This window comes from Aspergillus chevalieri, chromosome 1 (assembly GCF_016861735.1).
Source record: "Aspergillus chevalieri M1 DNA, chromosome 1, nearly complete sequence".
NCBI lineage: Eukaryota > Fungi > Ascomycota > Eurotiomycetes > Eurotiales > Aspergillaceae > Aspergillus > Aspergillus chevalieri.
This window is the reverse complement of record NC_057362.1, coordinates 5509340-5527942: the sequence shown is the minus strand read 5'-3', so window position 1 is coordinate 5527942 and position 18603 is coordinate 5509340. Positions and strand designations below refer to the sequence as shown.

The 18603-nt window shown below is 51.7% G+C and overlaps 6 protein-coding genes across 6 annotated transcripts; 3 read left to right on the top strand and 3 right to left on the bottom strand.

The window, feature by feature from the left end:
* Positions 1–925: 925 nt before the first annotated feature.
* Positions 926–7103, bottom strand: ACHE_11928S (tetratricopeptide repeat protein; the record flags this gene model as incomplete). The annotated part of the gene is made up of 4 exons (XM_043276551.1): positions 926–1564; positions 1632–6058; positions 6113–6695; positions 6753–7103. 4 exons carry the CDS (start codon positions 7101–7103, stop codon positions 926–928), a joined length of 6000 nt encoding a protein of 1999 aa, XP_043133048.1.
* Positions 7104–8136: 1033 nt separating this feature from the next.
* ACHE_11927S (putative amino acid transporter) lies at positions 8137–9885 on the bottom strand (the record flags this gene model as incomplete). The annotated part of the gene is made up of 1 exon (XM_043276550.1): positions 8137–9885. The coding sequence occupies one exon, from the start codon at positions 9883–9885 to the stop codon at positions 8137–8139; it is 1749 nt and encodes a 582-aa protein (XP_043133047.1).
* Positions 9886–11141: 1256 nt separating this feature from the next.
* On the top strand, positions 11142–11894 carry ACHE_11926A (YoaK family protein; the record flags this gene model as incomplete). Its single annotated transcript, XM_043276549.1, has 1 exon — positions 11142–11894. One exon carries the CDS (start codon positions 11142–11144, stop codon positions 11892–11894), a length of 753 nt encoding a protein of 250 aa, XP_043133046.1.
* A 262-nt stretch (positions 11895–12156) lies between these two features.
* ACHE_11925S (uncharacterized protein) lies at positions 12157–13110 on the bottom strand (the record flags this gene model as incomplete). The annotated part of the gene is made up of 1 exon (XM_043276548.1): positions 12157–13110. One exon carries the CDS (start codon positions 13108–13110, stop codon positions 12157–12159), a length of 954 nt encoding a protein of 317 aa, XP_043133045.1.
* A 760-nt stretch (positions 13111–13870) lies between these two features.
* Positions 13871–14929, top strand: zrfA (high-affinity Zn(2+) transporter ZRT1; the record flags this gene model as incomplete). Its single annotated transcript, XM_043276547.1, has 1 exon — positions 13871–14929. One exon carries the CDS (start codon positions 13871–13873, stop codon positions 14927–14929), a length of 1059 nt encoding a protein of 352 aa, XP_043133044.1.
* Positions 14930–16748: 1819 nt separating this feature from the next.
* ACHE_11923A (uncharacterized protein) lies at positions 16749–18234 on the top strand (the record flags this gene model as incomplete). Its single annotated transcript, XM_043276546.1, has 3 exons — positions 16749–17367; positions 17421–17505; positions 17565–18234. The coding sequence occupies 3 exons, from the start codon at positions 16749–16751 to the stop codon at positions 18232–18234; spliced, it is 1374 nt and encodes a 457-aa protein (XP_043133043.1).
* Between the last annotated feature and the right edge of the window lie 369 nt (positions 18235–18603).

The window sequence follows — 18603 nt, the reverse complement described above, 5'->3', positions numbered from 1 at the left end:
ATCGGGGATGTTATGATTCTCCGTAACCAAGGCATAAGGGCATGCACACGTACCGCATACAGCTAGCGAATTTCTTGGCTCAGCTATAGTATGAATATCCTACCCCCGGCATACCAATTAACAATACCAGTAGCTCACATGGTGCTATGGAAGTACATCCCGGAGATCCCCCGTTTCGCTCCGTTCTTGCCAAGGCCTGCTGTCGAAATATAGTACATTGATTAGACGGAGCATGGCATCTCCTTACTGAACTATGACATAGGTCTCAGCTAGCCACCGATTGTTGGCAGGATAATCTTTTCTATTTTTCTTCTTTCGTTTCACCCACCCGGTATATAGGAGGGTGAGAGACGCTACTGCCGGCCTTGAAACAGGGAACAAGGGAGTTCTTGGCAAGCTCACAGCAGATGGTTATTGGAAAAGGAGCGCATGACGAGGTGCATAGTACGCGTCAACAAATTCCTCGACCTTGCAGAGCCAATGTTGCCATTAGACCGCAATTGAGGAAGGGTAATGACGAGCGCGTCCTTATTGTCGGCTCGGCGTAGAAAAGCAGCAAGGCAATGCGTGCTCGTATGGAAACGATTTAGTGATCGATTCCGTATGTTGAATCATCGTTGTCACGGACTAGGAATGTGGTCTGAGGCTGGCGGCGATGGCGGCGATGATACAATTGGTATGCAATTCTTTAGGGACGCCCATAATAGAGGCATTCGACAGACTTGTATAGTAGAGATAAACAATCCGTGTCAAGTTTAGGGTTCTCAATTAAGGTTTCGCCCGATTACCGGGCCGTGATCGACCTGGCATAGAACAGACATACGAAAAGATAAAGCATCCATTATACTATTATTAAAAGCCACTCACTACAAGAGTCATACAAGAAGACAAAAGTAATTTACAACTGACAGGCAATTTGTGTTGTTTACAGGGCAGCGACCGAAATCCGCTTGGCCCCGGCATTTCCGTTCAGCATCGTTGCACCACTGGAGTTCCGGAGATGGTTTTGGTGCTCCAATTCCTCCTGGACATCAAGGCTGAATCGACGAGGACGATGCCACACACCAACATCATCGTCCGTCACAGACACATCCTGCGACGCGGGTGCTGAGATGTTGAATTTGAGCGACAACTGCTTCGCCAATTCGGAATACGCCTGGGTCTCGCCAGCTTGAGTCGACGATCCCTTCTGGAGGCGAGCCTGAGCGCGTCTGAGCAGCTGCAAGTGCTGCGAAGTAATTTCAGCGGCGCGCTGGTCATACACCGCATCACGGTCGTTGAGCAGTTCGTTCAGGGCGGTATCGTGGAGCGCGACTGCGGAGCGATAGTCACCGGACGCCGTGTACATTCCAGATAGCAATGTAGTCATGTCGAAGGTAACGGGGTCACAGTTACCCCAGACCTGACGCAGGTTGTAGCAGATGTCGCGACCCAGCTTAATAGCACCGTCAACGTTGTCCCGGCAGTAACGGGTTTCCACCAGACGACGCCCGATCCAGACAACGACATTAAGGGTCCATGTTCGCTGGACAATACGGGAGGTCCAGAGATCAGTCAAAATAACCTGGTGAACTCGATCAGTAAACAATATCCAAAAAAAATAAAATAAAATAGGGAAAGAGAAAACATACCTCGAGATCCTCAAACAGTTCGTGCTCTCCCAAGATAGTAACCAAGTCATTCAGTTGAGCGAATGGCAATTCCGAGAACTGGACGTTGATGTCCTTTGCGTTGGTCATGATCTCCTGCAGGAGCAGCTTGGACTCGATCGTCATGTTCCTCGCAACCTTCTCGTCGGTGCACTTGGCGGTGTGGTAGCCGCTCAGGTACAGACAAATCTTGATAGAAGCGAGGATGCTCTCGTAGGTTCGGAGGCCATCAGTCAAGTGAACGAAGGAATGGAAGGCGCCAGCCAAGTCCGCGGCTTCCTGGAAGCGCAAGCTATCGCAGAGGCTCTTGACTTCGTGAACAGTAGCCGCGATAATGTTTGTATTGTAGTCTTCGTATAAGACTTCCCGGCGGCAGATGTTGTAAAATTGGCGGATGACGTCCTTTTGCTGGAGATGCGAAATCGACAGGGTGTTGCAGAAATAAATGTACAGCTTCGACTGAGTCTGTCTGGCGGCAGTTGTTCGCTTCTGCTCGGTCTGCGCCCGATGGAGCTGCTCACCAGAGGCCAACGTTGGGACGAGATCGTGGCTTGACAAGCTCTGGTCGAAGGATCCGAAGACGGAGCTCTCCTCGCTAAGCTCATCAAGGATCTGACTGAACGACTGGCGGTTCCTGAAGTATTCTTCAAAGGCAGCAACGAATACAGCTGGCTGGTATGTGTTCAGCGATTTTTGCGACTCGGGCCGTTCGTATACCACTTGCTGGCGCAGTGCGTCAATCAAATTGTTACCCGCGTCAATGTAGCCAGACTCCAAGTAGATCTGCGCCAGCCGGCGAGCCCGGTCCACCAGCGTCTCCTGGTGATCGGTGACTTCGATAGTCTTGTTGGCGTGGGAGCGCAAGGCATTTGCACCCCGGTTCCAGGAGTCCGTTGAGTCCTGTAAAGCATAGAACAAAGCGATTTGACGCAGCCACGATAGAGCGGAAGTGGACGAATGACCATGTCGTTGCTTCGCCAGTGCCATTTCCTCTGCGTACAAAGATCCGGCTTCGGGAGATTTGGACTGCTGTCGCAAATAAAGTTGAGCGAGTTTGTGCTTGGTCGTGATAGGCAATGTCAGTGACATGTCAGGCAAAGCACGGGAAGCTTGAGACGATGGCACCCATTCGTTGACTCGCAAGACCTGCTGGTAATGCGAAATAGCCTCGTCCAGATGTTGATCGCCGTCTTCGCAGACACCAGCGAGTCCAAGTGTGGCCCTGAGTGTCATGTCGTGCGAAGGGCCATGGATCTTCTTGCAAAGCCGCAGATGTTCAGATGCAACACGGTACCGCTCCGAATACTTTTCTGCTTTGCCTGTTGTTCCGAGAAGCGCCATGTATCCGCTGTACGTTTTCTCCAAAAGGCCCTCCAATAGAGCGCGATCGTACCCATCCTTCTCATCAAAGTCGATGAGTGTAGGCCACAGATGGCGATAGACTCCCAATGCCGAGTCCCATTGTTTGTTCAATTCATAAAGAGCAATGAGCGCAACCGCAGCCCGGATACCGGTGGAGCTGATCTTGCCATCACGGAGACTGGCATCATAGATCGTACCATAGCTGTTCTCTGCGTCCTCGTGATGTTCAAGTCGCGTTGCGAGGTCTCCCTGATGGTACAAGCTATCCATGGTGTGCTTGTCGGACACGCCAAGACGTGACAGGAAGAACTGGCTGACTTGGCGCAGGACAACCAATGCCATCGCATACTGGAAGGTGTTTTCATAGAACTCAACGACCGTCTTGACAACGGCGCTGACGGAAGGAACAGATACCTTATCAGCGGTGATGGATGCCTTGAAAGCATTTCCATAGATAACGGAAGCCTTGGGGACGTTCATGCGACGGAATAGACAGTAGGCCATATCCAAAGCCAGGTTGGCCATGTGCGGCGCTCGGTCGGAGGGGAACTTCGAGTCAGAATCCGCGTTATCAATCGTGGGCCAGGCGTGTTTGAGGACGGCACCCACGCAGTCGCTGCCCTCGAGCCACTCCTCGTCACGGATGTGGGCAGCGGCAAGATTGTGGCACAGGACCAGAGTCGACACCGAGAGATGCTCTCCAGATGCGATGGAGTCAAGAAGCTGGTGCAACAGGAGACGGTCCTTAGTGGAAAGCGCGGCGAGACTTTCGTAGTTGGCTTTGGTCGTTCCCGTCACCAATTGATCTGCCAATGCGACGGCCTGGGGTGTGTATTCGAGACTGGCTCGCTTGTAGTAGTTCCAAATAAGGACAGACAGCATGCGCTCCATGTCTGTCAGCTGCATCTCACGGGCTTCGTTGCGGAGTGTTTCGGCTCGCTCCAACATATCGGGGGAGTGAATACCATCCGTCTGGATGTCTGCAGAAAGATCACGCATGACAACCTCAGCCTCGTCAGGGCGTCCATGCCGGCGCAGGAACTGGTAGTAGACCAATGCCACCTTGGTCCTCTTATCCCAGGTTGACGCCGATGTCACATCGTGCGACAACAGACCTGCCCACAAGCTAGCAAGCACTCCTTCTGCCTGTTCAGGCTGGTTTTGCTGTTCGTAGAGGCGCGCAATGTACAAGGTGTAGGCGATGCGGCGATCATCTGTGGCGGGCAAGGTCCGGACCATGTTTTCGTACTTGGTGCGAGCAAGGGTGAGGGCCATGTCATCGTCGCTGGAGATTTCGAAGTGGTGGGTCAGGAAATCAGCCGCCTTGCCACTCTCAAGCGAGTGAGCACCGTATCTGTGAACCGAGAACTGATAGAATTGCCGTGAAACGCCATACGCTGCTTCCTCATCGTTACTGTCTTTGTAGAGCTTTACTAACACGGCCAAGTAGCCGAAGCGGCGATTAAAGCCCAGGGGAGAGCCTTCTGCGTCCAAGGATACCAAGTAATTGAGAGCCTCCGCTCGGCGGCGATAGGTCTCATCCCGGGTTGCAGCTGCGTTATCCGACTCGCTGGCACGAACAGTTGTTGCGATGAGCTCTGCCAAAGAAATCGTAACGGAAGACCTAGCATCCAGGATGGCATTGCTCATCTGCCATGCTTCATACAGATGATCGTTCACAACGCCGGCATCTGCCTTGTGCAAGGCACGGCCACTGAAAATCAAACTTTGCAGGAGAGCCTTTGATTTCCGGCCCAGAACGTTTTTGCGCACATCGACGGAGACCCGATACAGTTCCAGGATACTGGAACGGCTGAATTGCGACTCGTAGCTTGTCAGTTCCAGAAGCACGAACAAAACTGACTCCGGCAGGGCCCGCTTGAAAGGTGCAACAAAGTTGAATGTTCCATCCGTGCTGACCAACGGAGACGATAGGAGGTGCGAGTACCAGTAGCGCGAAGTGTACTCCAGAAGCGCGTGGGTCTCAAGGAACGCATCTCGCTGGTCCACAGCCATCTTATCGAAGGCGACGTCGACCTCTTCCTTCAGACAAAACTTGACCCAGGCCAACGAACGGACCAGGATTTCATAGTGTGCCTCCTGCATGTTGAAGGGGAATCTGCCCTGGTTGGAGTAATCGCCCTCCATCGAATCAGCCAATTGGCGAACGCGGTCGCGGACAATGTGATGCCGGAACGCCGCAAATCCATCGTGCGTCGTGATGAGCGGGCTCACTGGCCGGAATGTCTCACTTCCGGGACCAGTAACGCGAGACACGAAGCTGGGCCCCTTAGTGTCGATAGTAAGCAACTGGTTAATTTCCTTGATTTGCAATGGCCGCTCCGATGCCGCAAGCCAGGCAATGATGAGCCTGGCCTCGTGCTGATCGAGGTCTATGGCATTGAGATGGCTATCAACCAGGTCGTCCACAGACTTGGGTGCCTTCCGAGCAGCAGAAAGCATTTCGCTGGTTGTCTTGTGCTGTCCAACATGTTGTAATGCCAGCTGCGCCCAAACAAACGAGCCCTGAGCATTAGACACAATGGCCTTGGCAATAGTCGCCGTGTTGGCGGCATCAAGGCCGTGGAACTGAGAGTCAAGAGACATCATGTCGTACACCGCACCTTTCAGGTCATCTTCTGTCTTGGAGGCGTCTATGGTTAAGTGTTGGGCATTCGAAAGCTCGACACCGGACGGGACAGTCCGACTGAAAACGATCAACTTGGACGGAGTACCTGGACTTGAAATGGCATTCTCCAGGCGGCTGAGAAAGCGTGTTGCGCTCGCATCGCTGTTCCTCATCTGTTCTAGACCATCAATGACGATCATGAAGTGGATATTCGACTTCAAAGCCGCCTCGATGGCTGTCCAGAGAACGTCCTCCACTTGGGGGTCTGGCGCGGCAGCAGATGCAGTGACAACCGCTCTGGTGGTAGCTTCTACGATGGCCTTCTGGGCATTGGGGTCATTGATTGATCTATCAAGCATCTGGTGTACCAGGCCTTTTAGGACGGTCAAAGACAGCTCCGTAATCGGTACGTCGGCACCTGAGACGCAAATCAGCAGAGTTTACCACAGCATCGGAATAGGCGAATGCTCACGGATCGGAAATGAAATGACATTCCAAACATCATATTCCGCAGAGACTTGAAGCCGCTCGGCTGTCCACTGGGCCAGTGCGCTTTTACCAGACCCGGGGTTGCCCGTCACGGCGAGCACGTCGTAGTCGCTCATGGAGAACGCCGCCAAATCTGAATCAAACCATGAGAAAGAACCATCAGCCAGGGAGTGGCTATGGCCTTCGAGAATCATCTGCAGGGGACGATCCTGCAAGTCAAGAAATTGGTAAATTGCGGGAATGTCAATGGTCGTATCGTATTGGCTGGTCATGATGGCCTTGGTGATCCGTCGCCAGTGCATGTTGAATCGGTTGAAGTACACAAAGAACGCGTGGTTGATGTTTTCGTTCATTGTCTCCCCGTCCTGGGCTTTGGACGCGTCGTTGTATTCCATGGTGACGTGACTGACCAGTTCAACCAGGTCCGCGTAAATCTCAGCCACTTCATGAGCAACATCAGGAGCCCTGAAGTAGTGTTCTCCCTGCAATAAAAAGGAGATACCCAGAGTTACTCGACCGAATTGGCCAAAGATACCTTCAAGGCTACCCGGCTGGTCGATGCCCATCTGTCGTGGCGTATCGTATCAGTATAGGTCATTTCCAGCATTCGGGTTCAATCTCACCTCTAGCAGGATCAAGACTGTCCCCCAAATAAGGGAGGCTGCCTCGCTTGCCGCAGACATAATGCCAATAACAGCATCGTACAGCGAGCTCACTGCGAAAGCGAATCGCGAAGCCCGTCGAAGAACGGCATCCAAACGGCCGCCATCCCGAGGCATGCGGCGAAGTCGTTCGACAGCAATCGTGTCGAAAAAGTTGTCGACTGTCGTGCATTTGGAGCTAACATCGTGGGTAGAGTAGCCAATTCGGCTCTTGTATTCCTGAGAAATCGATTGGAGTCTCTCCCGGAGGATTGGAACCTTGCCGGGACTTCCGGTGACAGCAATGCTGCCGGTGATGTCGGTGGAAGACATGCCGTACTGCTTCACAGCATGAGCATGTCTCAATAATAGCAGTAGCAGGTGCGAAGAATAATATTAACGGGGAGCGGGGAAGCCCAGAGATAAAGAAATTGAAGATTAAATAGGTAAGAGGGTTTGGATGTGCGTCTCTTGACATCATGCACTTCACGCTCTGTCTACTTCTTCTTCTACTCCAGCAAGAACAGGACAGGCACTTGACATACTCGAACCCTTCCGAAGCAGCATTCGATGCTACTGTATCAAGTTCGATTAGAGAGTTGCAATCGTCATGGGAACGCCTTGATCCGTGGTTGCTAGAGGATCGGCTATCACTGAGCAAGATCGGATCCGCCGGTACCAGGTCAGGACGGGGATCTCCGCCATAAGAACAAGTCATCTGTGTATAAAGCCATCTCTATTTCATCGTTCCTCCGGCTATCCATAAGCAGATTCAAGGCGGTTACCAGTTAATGTATGCACGAACTGGCATTGATATGCTGTCCAGCCTCTCCAAACACACTCGTATTGCCGTATCAAGACCGTGGAGTCGTTTGCATAATGGATGCCGGTTTGCAATGGCTTTGGTCACATCGAGCGATTAACTCACGGGGTTCGTGTGGCTCTGGCGTAGTCGTGGTGTCATTCCCCACCGTGGTTCGAACTCAATGATTTTGAGCGCGCAATCTGCTGCCATTGCACTCATCATGGCAATAGTCAGTACATAATAGTACCTGAAGCAGCAAGACGGCTCTGACGGCGAGAGTTGCAGGGGAAGCTGAGAGAGAACTTGAGAAGAAGTGGTCGAGTTCAGGTGGAAGATGCGGTGCTTCTCGCCTGCCTGTTTGGGGTTCAGCGTGACATTACATTATTCCATGGTTCTCTTTTAACTATCAAAGAACATCTCTCACATTATTCATGGCTGTAGTTTTCTGGGTATCTAAAGTACATCTGCGTAAGGTGGTCGAGCATTATAGCATTATATCAAGCATACAATGTTTAAAAAAAAAAAAAAAGGAGATGTAAAATTACGGACCGGCTTGTAGACTCACGGGTTCTCACCGTTAATCCAAACAGAAACAGTGGCCACGGTAGTGTAGACCATGAAGAAAAAGCCTACACCGGCCATGGTCAAATCGCCGTATTTCGCCCACCGGGACTCTGCCACTCCCTTCCAATGTAGGTATGCCGGGTAGATGTAGACCAAAGGCACGCAGGCAAAGGAACCAATCAACGAGACAAACTTATCCAGGTCTCCTGCCCCAGCGGCAGCGATGACGGCACAGCATAATACCACGCACGTGCGAAACACGTTCTTCTTCCACTTGATCGACGGATCACCCTTACCAGACGCCAGTCCGAATAGCTTGCCTTCTATGATGCGCACGGCCGGGAAAAGCTGCACAGGCGTACCCACCAAGATGGCAAGGGAGTAAAGAAATTGAACGGTGTTGACAAGCCTATCGGTCTGCGGGAGATTGCTGAGGATTTCAGTCTTGGTCTCGGCGCCAAACGTGCCGTAGGAAAGAACACCCGCCGCAGTAAACAAAATGGTGATAATGGTCATGACTGTATACAGAAGCATGTCGAAGTTTTGAGGTCGTTTCATGGACGCTTGTATAGGGAGAATCAAACCGATCCCTTCAAACGTGAAGATGGATGAACCAATTGTCAGTGTGAATGACGTCGGGTTAAAGAGTTCAACGGTCGGGTGCAAGCCACGATGAGATGCGATGCTGGCGATATCGTAGTAGTAGATATACCCAAGTCCAAAAAGAATGAAAACATCGGCCAAGAGCGCGCTCGGCCCAAGCTTGGATATGTTTCTAATGAACGCCAAGGGAATAAGAACAGCGAGTTGAATCAGGATCAGGCCCGTTGTCGAGCCGAACATGCCTGTGCGGATTGCTACAGCCTCGAAGACCGCCTGAAGATTCTCAGCGGTGAAAATCATGGCAGCGCAAACGAATCCCAGTTGCGAGATCGCAACCGACGCCAAAATGAGCGTCCGAATCCGGGCCCCTGCAATTCGCTCGCCAATATCACCATATCCACCACCGTACTTTGCCCGGCATTGCAACAGCAGATGGAAGCACAGTGTGCTGATAATTGCTACTGTGACCAGGGTGACTGACGAGAAAAGAATGCCTCCATTGCGGAATGCTCTCGGTAAGAAAATAATGCCCGCACCCACAAAGGCCTTGAGTAGTGTGAAGAAGGTCCGGATATTGGACGCATCGCCGCGGCGCGCTGCTCGTGCGCTCTTCCGGCGTCCAAGCAAAGGCCTGTGTTCTCCCGGTCGTCCTTCCTCCTCGTCCGTTATTGCCGACTCGTCCTCCGATTCTGCGAGGTCCTCTCCAGCAAAGCTACCGTATAAATCTAAGAAGTCGAGGAATGACGACGGCACCGTCTCGGGGTCCAACTCGCCATGCCTCTGTCGAACAAAATGACGCCTGAAATTGCCTGGCTCGTTGGCAGCGGCTCCGTCTTCAATCGACTCTTCGGACACTCGTGGGACGTAAGAGAAGGTAGCCGTTCGTCGATGCGGCTGTTTCGCTTTCGCCTCAATCCGGTACAGGTCGCGGTGGATGTCACCACCCTGGAGCCGGAGCGAGGAGAGCTGGTCCGGGGTATCGGTATTGCGTGAGGGCCCTGAGCTATCGTCTTGTTCAACCTGGAGCGGTGAACCTTCATCGTATGAGCCGGTGTACTGTGGATCGAGGTGTCTGGAGAGAATGTCGGCCTCTCTCTGCTCGAGGTCTCGGGCCCGGCTGGAGGACTCTGGGGAATGTGCCATCTTGGTGCGTCGAGATACCCCGTGAGATCATCGAATCGGTGACGAGCTAGTTGCGAGGTTAAGGACAGTCAGATAGTGAACAGCGTGTCATGCAGGCTCATGTTGGACGAGTTCTGCAGTGGTTATGCTTGTCTCAATTTTGGACCCAATGAGTCCGGCACGTGATGCATGACATCAACTCAGGCATCAAGGCATCACTGTCGCTTTTTCTGTCTTGTATACTCCGTATAATTGGGGCACAAAAATAAAGATCAAAGTGCCCATAAGTCTACAAGAATGTTTAATAATTATAAATGAGCGGAAGAATCTATGGGAGCTATCAGTCAATGCATCACTTATCCGCACACAAACATATATATATCAGAGGACGGGCTTTATACTTGTATTGGATCACTGCCTCTGGATAAACAACAACCAACACAGTTCCCACAATCCCATGAGCTGTCTGTACTGTGGCCCATGCCTCGCTATCGGATCAGGATCTCTAGTCCAGGCAATTGAGTGCCGATGCGGACTGTCACAGTTCTTATCTCTCCTCATGCCAGTATCACTCCTCCAGAGAAGGCTCGCCAATGTCATGATTACAGTTGGCTTACTGACTTCCCCTGAAGGATTGACATGGCGAACAGAGCTCATTGACGCGCGTGGCACCGGCCATCCCAAGATGTTCCGACCATGTTTTATACGCTGATCCAGAAGACCGTTGACAGCATACTGGGTGGTGTTAGCCTCCCTGTCAAATATCGCGGCCCGCAACAGAATGCCACTTCCGGCGAGAGATTCGCGATTGATATCATCAATCAATCTCTCCGTGACTGTCCGAAGCAGAAATACGGACTGTTTGGTTACTCGCAAGGCGCAACGTTGATGCTCAATGCCTTGAGTCGACTACTACCTTGAAGTGAGTCTTCATAGCCGTGTTCCATTAGCCATCTGGCCATACATTGACCTCTTGCCTACAAGGGCGATGGTAGTTGCAACTATAACCCTGCTTGTGATTGTGAACTTCCGGCTGGCCACCTTTCTGATGGGCTGGCTGATACGGCCCAAGGGATCACTTTCCAGCATGTGGTTTCTCACCCTAGGCGGGACGTCTGGATTCGTGTCTCACATGCTCGAATCATAGTTTGAGTGTTATTTCTGGATAATTTCGTTCAATAGATTAGGAAGTAATGCAAGATGATTACATCATCGGTGTGAATAAGTTAACTTCCCGAGTTGCCAAGGTTAATTTCTTTTCCAATTGCAACAAAACAATGCCACGCGAAGAAGAGCCTCTCCTACCTCGTGCACAGCCCAAACCTACGCCACGCCTCGCCGCCTATCTCAAACAGGAAGTCTCACCTCATCGGGGCGATCTCGTTCTCCTTCTTTGCTATGTCATCACCGGACTCCTCGACAGCTCCGCCTTCTTCATCTGGGGCTCCTTTGTGAGCATGCAAACCGGAAACACGGTCTATCTCGGCCTAGGACTAGCACAAGCAGACCCCGACCGTCGATGGGTGAAATCCGGTCTCTCGATTGCCAGTTTCTGCGCGGGATCGCGGTTATTCGGCACGTTTTATCGTCTTTGTGGTCCGTCTGCACGACGGCGCTGGGCCCTCTCCGCGTCGTTCCTATTTCAGGCGCTACTGGTTGGCATTGCCGCGGTGATTGTTACACTGCATCGTCATCACCATCTTACCGCGGAAGAGTGGCGCGTTCTGGTTCCGTTATGTCTGGTAGCTTTCCAAAGCAGTGGTCAAGCGGTGACGAGCCGGGTTCTCGAATGCCGGGGACTGACTAGTGTGGTGCTGACGAGCGTCTACTGCGATCTTTTCTCGAATTCAATTGGTTTCAATGTCGAACAGCGGCGGCGTGTTGCGGCTATTCTATGCTTGGGGCTAGGCACCATGCTAGGGGGTCTATGGGCGAAGAGTCCTACAGGATTGTCGGGGGCATTGTGGACAGCGGTGGCTTTGAAGGGGGGAATTGGGGGTGCGTGGATGGCATGGCCAGGGGTTGCATAGTACTCCGGAGCAGTGATCCTTCGCTATGCGATATGCACACTATACGCAATATTCCATTTTTGGAGTATGTATTTACTGTAATTTTCAAAAGATATTTACAAAACACCAGCATCACCCGAACTAGGCAACACCGTTTCCAGCCAATGGAACCCTTGTGGAATCAGCCCTACGAGGCAGACTATGTTTAGGAACAACCCCTGATTGGCCCCTTTTGTTGATCCTTTTTTTCTCCTCAAGAATTGGCGTGGCAACTCACGTAGCATCACAGCCAGCCTTCACCGTCTCGGTAGCGATGCCAGTACCACAAACCAGTCATGATCTTGAGCATCAGTCCCTCGCCCAGCACGTTGAACGGCAAAGGGAGCGGTTGGTGGAAGACTCTGTGGATCCCCTCCCGAATTTGCCGTTCAACCACCTTTCGCCAGTCGACGTGGTGCGCAAAGTGGAAAGGGAAATGATGGTGGCTGATCGTTTTGATCGTACAGTCCATGTGCGGCTTTTCGGGGATTTCAAAGTGTGGCTGGAGAAGGTGCGGTCGGGATGACTCGAAATCGAATTCGAACTGTACCGTCCCCGAACCCGTGAACTGCTTGACATGTACCGCCATATCATGGTGTTTCCGGTCGGGGTGTTCGTGGACGATGCTCATGTCAAGCAGTGGTGTATCAAGAAAATGTAAATGTTGGTGTGCATTCGGGTGCTGGATGTTGACAGAGAACTCTCCTTCCAGAATGAAATTGGGCGACTCCGGTTTGGGAATGACTCTGACTTTGTTGATGCGCAGCGGTTGCTCAATGACCTCCAGATTGTGTATCACCACTCGTTGGGGATTGCCTTCAACAGCTCCCTTCCGCGCCAGTTCACTGTTGACGTATCGCACGAGCTCATCGCAGATCCGCCGTTCGTAGAGATGCCACAGTCTGCCCACAATGCCGTTCACCCATTCGACACTTTCGCCACGCTGGAGTGTATCTCGTGAATGATATCGGCGCACTTCGTCTCGGATCACACGTTCCACACGGCGGATGGAGACCTCGTATTGAGTCCGGCAGCAGGCGAGAATGAATACAAGCCAGATAAAGCGGAAGTTCAGACGACAGAGAAGCCAGGATGCCAGGCAAGCCACCACGATTATCTTAGAATCACTATAGGTCTGATGGATGGTGGATAGAAGATCGAACGGTTCATAGAGTCCGTATCCCTTGGAGGAAGTCATGGTGGATGCACAAGACGATCAAACGATGAAGATCGAAAACCGATAGAATAGAATGTGTGATGAACGGTAGACATAGGCATCACAATCCATCCCAGACAAGTAGAGTAGCATGAGAAAAAGAAGAAGAAATGGGAGAAAGAGGAGGTGACACTGATGAAGTGGCGGGGGAGTAGTGCTGTAATAATTCCTTGCAGTAGCCAGTGCATTGGCCATCGCATGGGCCATTACTCTGTACTGCAGCCAACATATCAGATTACCGTTTCGAGGCAGCAGGATTTACAGAATCGGGTATTACCAGCCTGTACTCTGTATTGCAAATCTGCTTCGCTTCAGCCCTACGGACTGCTATCATTTCCGATATCTCCGAGGTATACGGAGTCCTAGCCCTCTTCTCCCTCCACTCGGAATGAAATCTCTGCTATCGTGGCTATCGGGTATATTTCCGCTATCCACACACTCCATTCCTGCTTGACTCTGCTGAATCAGACTTAGTGAAGCATGTACCAGTTTCCGGTCCCAGTGAAATGCCTTGCCAGGATCCGCTAAGCTTCGCTCGGATTATAGGCATCCACGCTTTGATTACGGCCGGAATGGGCTTGGTCCACTTTTAGCTCAGTCCGCGAGGTAGAAATATAATCTGAGTGACCATCGTCCTTTTATGAGCTTCCAAGGTCCTCTCGCACAACGGGTATAATGCTGGAGCCCACGACCATGGTCTTCACACGAACACAACACGTCAATCCCTCATTCTCTCATTCCAATGCCTTCCTTCAACGCCTCCAACGTGGACCTTAACACGGCCAGCGAGGAAGATGTTCTCTGCTACCTGGCCCTCGCTGAGAATGACTACAATGGCCACCTCGGAGCACGCATTTCCTCCATCTTTGTGATTCTCTTCGTTTCCACTGCCTTCACCTTCTTCCCAGTTGTGGCCAAACGAGTCCCAGGATGGAAGATCCCGCATGGTGCCTATCTCTTTGCCCGATATTTCGGTACCGGAGTCATCCTGGCGACAGCTTTCATCCATTTGCTGGACCCCGCATACAGCCGTATTGGCCCGAATACCTGTGTCGGCACTTCTGGTCACTGGGGTGACTATTCCTGGTGTGCCGCCATTGTTCTGGCATCGGTCGTGATCATTTTTTTGATGGACCTGGCTGCAGAGGTATATGTTGAACACAAATACGGCGTCGAACGAAACGAGTCGGCCACCGATGCCTTCCTCACTTCCCACCCTCATGCTCACGCCGCTGCCTCTGACGGAGGACCGACACCAACGAGGATCAAAAGCAACGGAAACATCTCCGACGATAGCTCGAACGCAGAACGATCTTTTCGGCAACAGATTGCCGCCTTCCTGATCCTGGAGTTTGGCATCATCTTCCACTCTGTCATTATCGGCCTGAACCTAGGTGTCACAGGCGAGGAATTTGCCACGCTCTACCCTGTCCTTGTTTTTCATCAGTCGTTTGAAGGACTGGGGATCGGTGCACGGATGTCTGCTATTCCCTTTGGTCGACACAAATGGCTCCCCTGGGTGCTGTGTCTGGCATACGGACTGACCACGCCAATCTCGATCGCTATCGGGCTGGGTGTGAGGACGACATACAATCCTGATTCCAAGGCTGCCTTGATCGTCCAGGGTGTTTTGGACGCGGTATCCGCTGGGATCTTGATTTACAGCGCGCTGGTAGAACTGCTGGCGAGGGACTTTTTGTTCGATCCGTGCCGGACGAAGCGTCGTTCTCAGTTGCTATACATGGTGATCTGTATGTTATTGGGCGCAGGAATCATGGCGTTGATTGGAAAGTGGGCGTGAGGGCGTTTCTCGAAGAAGGTTGAGAGACTTCTTGCTTGGCAGACTGTACTTGTTTCCGTTGACTTCGCTGTACATTAGCCTTGGTTCGATGAACAAGTTGTCAATAAGATAGTCATAGTAACAACCCATAAAGCTTCTCGCACATGTTGGGTCCCATAACTGGACAGACGTGTGATGTAGTGAATTATCAAAATACATTACCAAACCGTCTCGATTGGATACTCCTGCCGCAACCTGCATATTCTCCCATACGGGAATGTCCGAATGCAACATCATGTAGAGGACGGGAGTATATTATATCACATTAGGATCGACGCAGACGCCGTCTATTGCTGCAGCAGTATATTAACAATGTCTGAGTTCTTGTCTCGATTTTGAGGCTGGCTGCTGCGCTCTTACGGAATGCGTCCGAAATTCGTCGAATGACATCTCGATATGTTCAAGAAGTCGTATGAGACACTAGGAATACGATATTGACATTGATGCATGAAGGTCGAATGATGTTAGGAATGACAAGGAAACTGTCGCGTTTATCTCATACGAGGAAGACGATGGAAATTTCCAAATTTTGGTATGGCAGATTCGCATGCATTGTGGTTTCTCCATATCCATACGGGGCATAATAGTCATGGAAGTCAGTCGACATTAAAGCAACCTTATGGGTGGGGAGCGATTGCTGGCGCCGCATTCGCTAGAGTTGAAGTAGCTGGCCAACCCAGGGACCGAGGTACAAGCATAGTGGGCATGAAAATAGCACTTTGATTGCCCTTCTGGCCGAAGCGCCTCTCAAGAGGACCCTGGCCTGCACCGTACAAATTGAGAACGAGTAGACGGCAAAACATCGGGTGGACGATTCTTTGTCCGGCGAGATCTAAATGTATTGTCCGAGCCAGACACCCTTCTTGATTGACTCAAGACGCAAGAAACAGATGATTGACAGGTTCCTTAGTTCCAGATATATGGCCTGACACTGGTACAGCCTTCTGTACTTAGCTTGCCTTTTGCAGGAAAAGACAAGAATAGCTATCTCCAGCCAAAACAAGTGGACCGCATGACGCGTGGAAGCACGGAACAACTTCTCCGTCGTGTTGATCACTTGCCGTTTCTCCATCTTGAAGACAGGCCCTGATACATCCCGTCGTGGATATTTTCCGAAGCCATACCATGTACGGAGTAGTAGAGTATAACGGCCCGTCGGAAAGCAAAGATTCGGAAGGTGGTCTTGTCGATCTGCAAAACTCAGACACCGCTTCCCTCATTCTCCAGGATTAATATTATTGCAGATGTTGACGCCCTGGGCAGGTGATGGACATGCATAACTTTCGGAAGGCTGAAATAGTACCGGACGAGAATGCCGTCGTGATAACGACAGGGCCAGCCAAATGTTCAACGACAGATGACAAAGACATGCCTGGTTCCTGGCTACCTCCGCCAAGAGCAATGGCCTCTGTTTCAGCCGGGGCAACCGTTATCAATCTCTAACTGGATGGCACCCACGTCTCAGGGATTGTCCCCGATGGAGTGAGCTGACCCTGTTGGGGCACAGACGTTTCTCATTTGGAAGTAGGCGCAGGAAAAGTATCACGGCCGTCATCTGTTCCAGATTGACACCACTGCAGACAGAATCAAAGATGTAGCTAAGTATAAAGAAGTGCTGACCGTCCGGAGAGTTAGAACCTCTTCAGCGGCCAAATCTTCGTTTTTCGCGTCATTCAAATATAGTTTCTTTTGATTTCTTTCGTTGAGAACTGCTGGTTCAGTCATTCCTTGCCTTTCGCTTTCTTATCCGGTCGACTGAAGGTTCCGAGAATTCTTCGAAATGGCCTTCTTCCGTTCCCTTCTTGCCACGACCGCTCTTTTGAGTGCCTACGCCAACGCTGAAGGTGTCCAGGGCACCGCATTTGGCTTTGCCAGTGGCACCACCGGTGGTGGTGATGCAAGCCCTGCCGCCCCCAGTGATATTGCCGAGTTGAAGAGCTGGTTGAGCGACGACACTCCCCGTGTGATCCTTATCGACAAGGAGTTCAACTTCCTCGGCACTGAGGACACCTGCGACGACTGCGAGTGCTGCATCCCTGACTCTAACAGCTGTGGCAGCTCCGGCCAGAATGCCATCAAGACTGACGGTTCCGACTGGTGCGGCAATTACCCAACAACCACTTGCACCTACGACAACGCTGGTCTCGAAGGTTTGACGGTTGCTTCGGATAAGTCCATCGTTGGTGTTGGTAGCGCTGGTGTCCTTCGCGGCAAGGGCCTGCGTTTGACCAGCGGTGTTGAGAACATTATCATCCAGAACATCCATATCACGGAGCTCAACCCGCAATACATCTGGGGTGGTGATGCTATCACCTTGGACGGTACTGACAAGATCTGGATTGACCACGTCAAGGTTTCTCTGGTCGGTCGCCAGATGTTCGTCTCTGGATATGACTCGAGTAAGCACCGTCCCGTGTCCAATATCCCCGATATAGACTGACAAATTCCACAGGCGGCAGTGTCACCATCTCTAACAGCGAATTCGATGGCCGCACCAGCTGGTCTGCCTCATGCGATGGCCACCACTACTGGAGTGTGTAAGTGTTTCATCCCTGTGCGATATATGCACTCGTCTCTGACAGCTGTTCTTTTATAGGCTCGGTTACGGAAAGAACGACAAGGTGACATTCGCCAACAACTACATTCATCACACCTCTGGCCGCTCCCCTAAGGTCGAGTTCGCCAACCACTGGCATGCCTATAACAACTACTGGTACAATAACACTGGCCACGCCTTTGATGTTGGCGAGAACTCCAACGTCTTGATCGAGGGTAATGTCTTTGCCCAGGTCGACACTCCCTCCGAGCCGGACTCCGGCAAGATCTTTGCTGTCACCAGCTCCGACCAGTCCGCTTGCAAGTCGGCTCTGGGCCGTAACTGCGTGGCCAACTCTTTCGTCAGCTCAGGCAACCTCACCACCAGCGACCAATCCGTTCTCTCCAACTGGCCCTCCGGCGAAGCCAAGGCAGACGTCATGGATGTTAGCAAGGTGGCCTCGTACGTCGTCGCTAACGCTGGTGTCGGCAAGCTGGGTGGTTCTGCTAGTGCTTCCAGCACTGTTGGTGCCGCCTCGAGTGCTACCCCGTCCGCTTCGGCTAGTACGGTCAAGAGATTTGGCATTCCTTTCGTCCCTGTCTACTCTCAAGCTGGTCCCGGTGCTTCGTCTATGCCTGCCCTGCCTTCCTTTACCTGGAAAACCGTGGGTACCCCGAAGCCTACTCTTCCCGCTCCTGCTGGTTTCGGCAGCCGGCCGCAGGCTTTCTAGAGTAGTGTAGTCATCATTGGAGATGGCCCAGACACTACTGACACGTTCAGTATCTAATAGATATGGTATTCTTGTACAAAATCCCATAGGCTCTCATTTTTTCTTACATGGTAGCTGGAGGAATGGTGCCTGCCATACTTACTTCTTTGTATGTATTGTATTAAATTTGTCCAATAAATGCACTGCGTTCTGCCGCACTTCTATCCTGCCACGGTAGTCAATCTTCCGGTCTTATTTCGCCATAGAGCCATCAGTAATATGGAGTTCTCTGAGCAGGCCGTTGACCATCATGTATAACCCAAGGGTCTCACTGTCGTCGTCGCGAGCGTCCTGAGCCACTGACTCAATTGACTCAATTACTGGTCACAC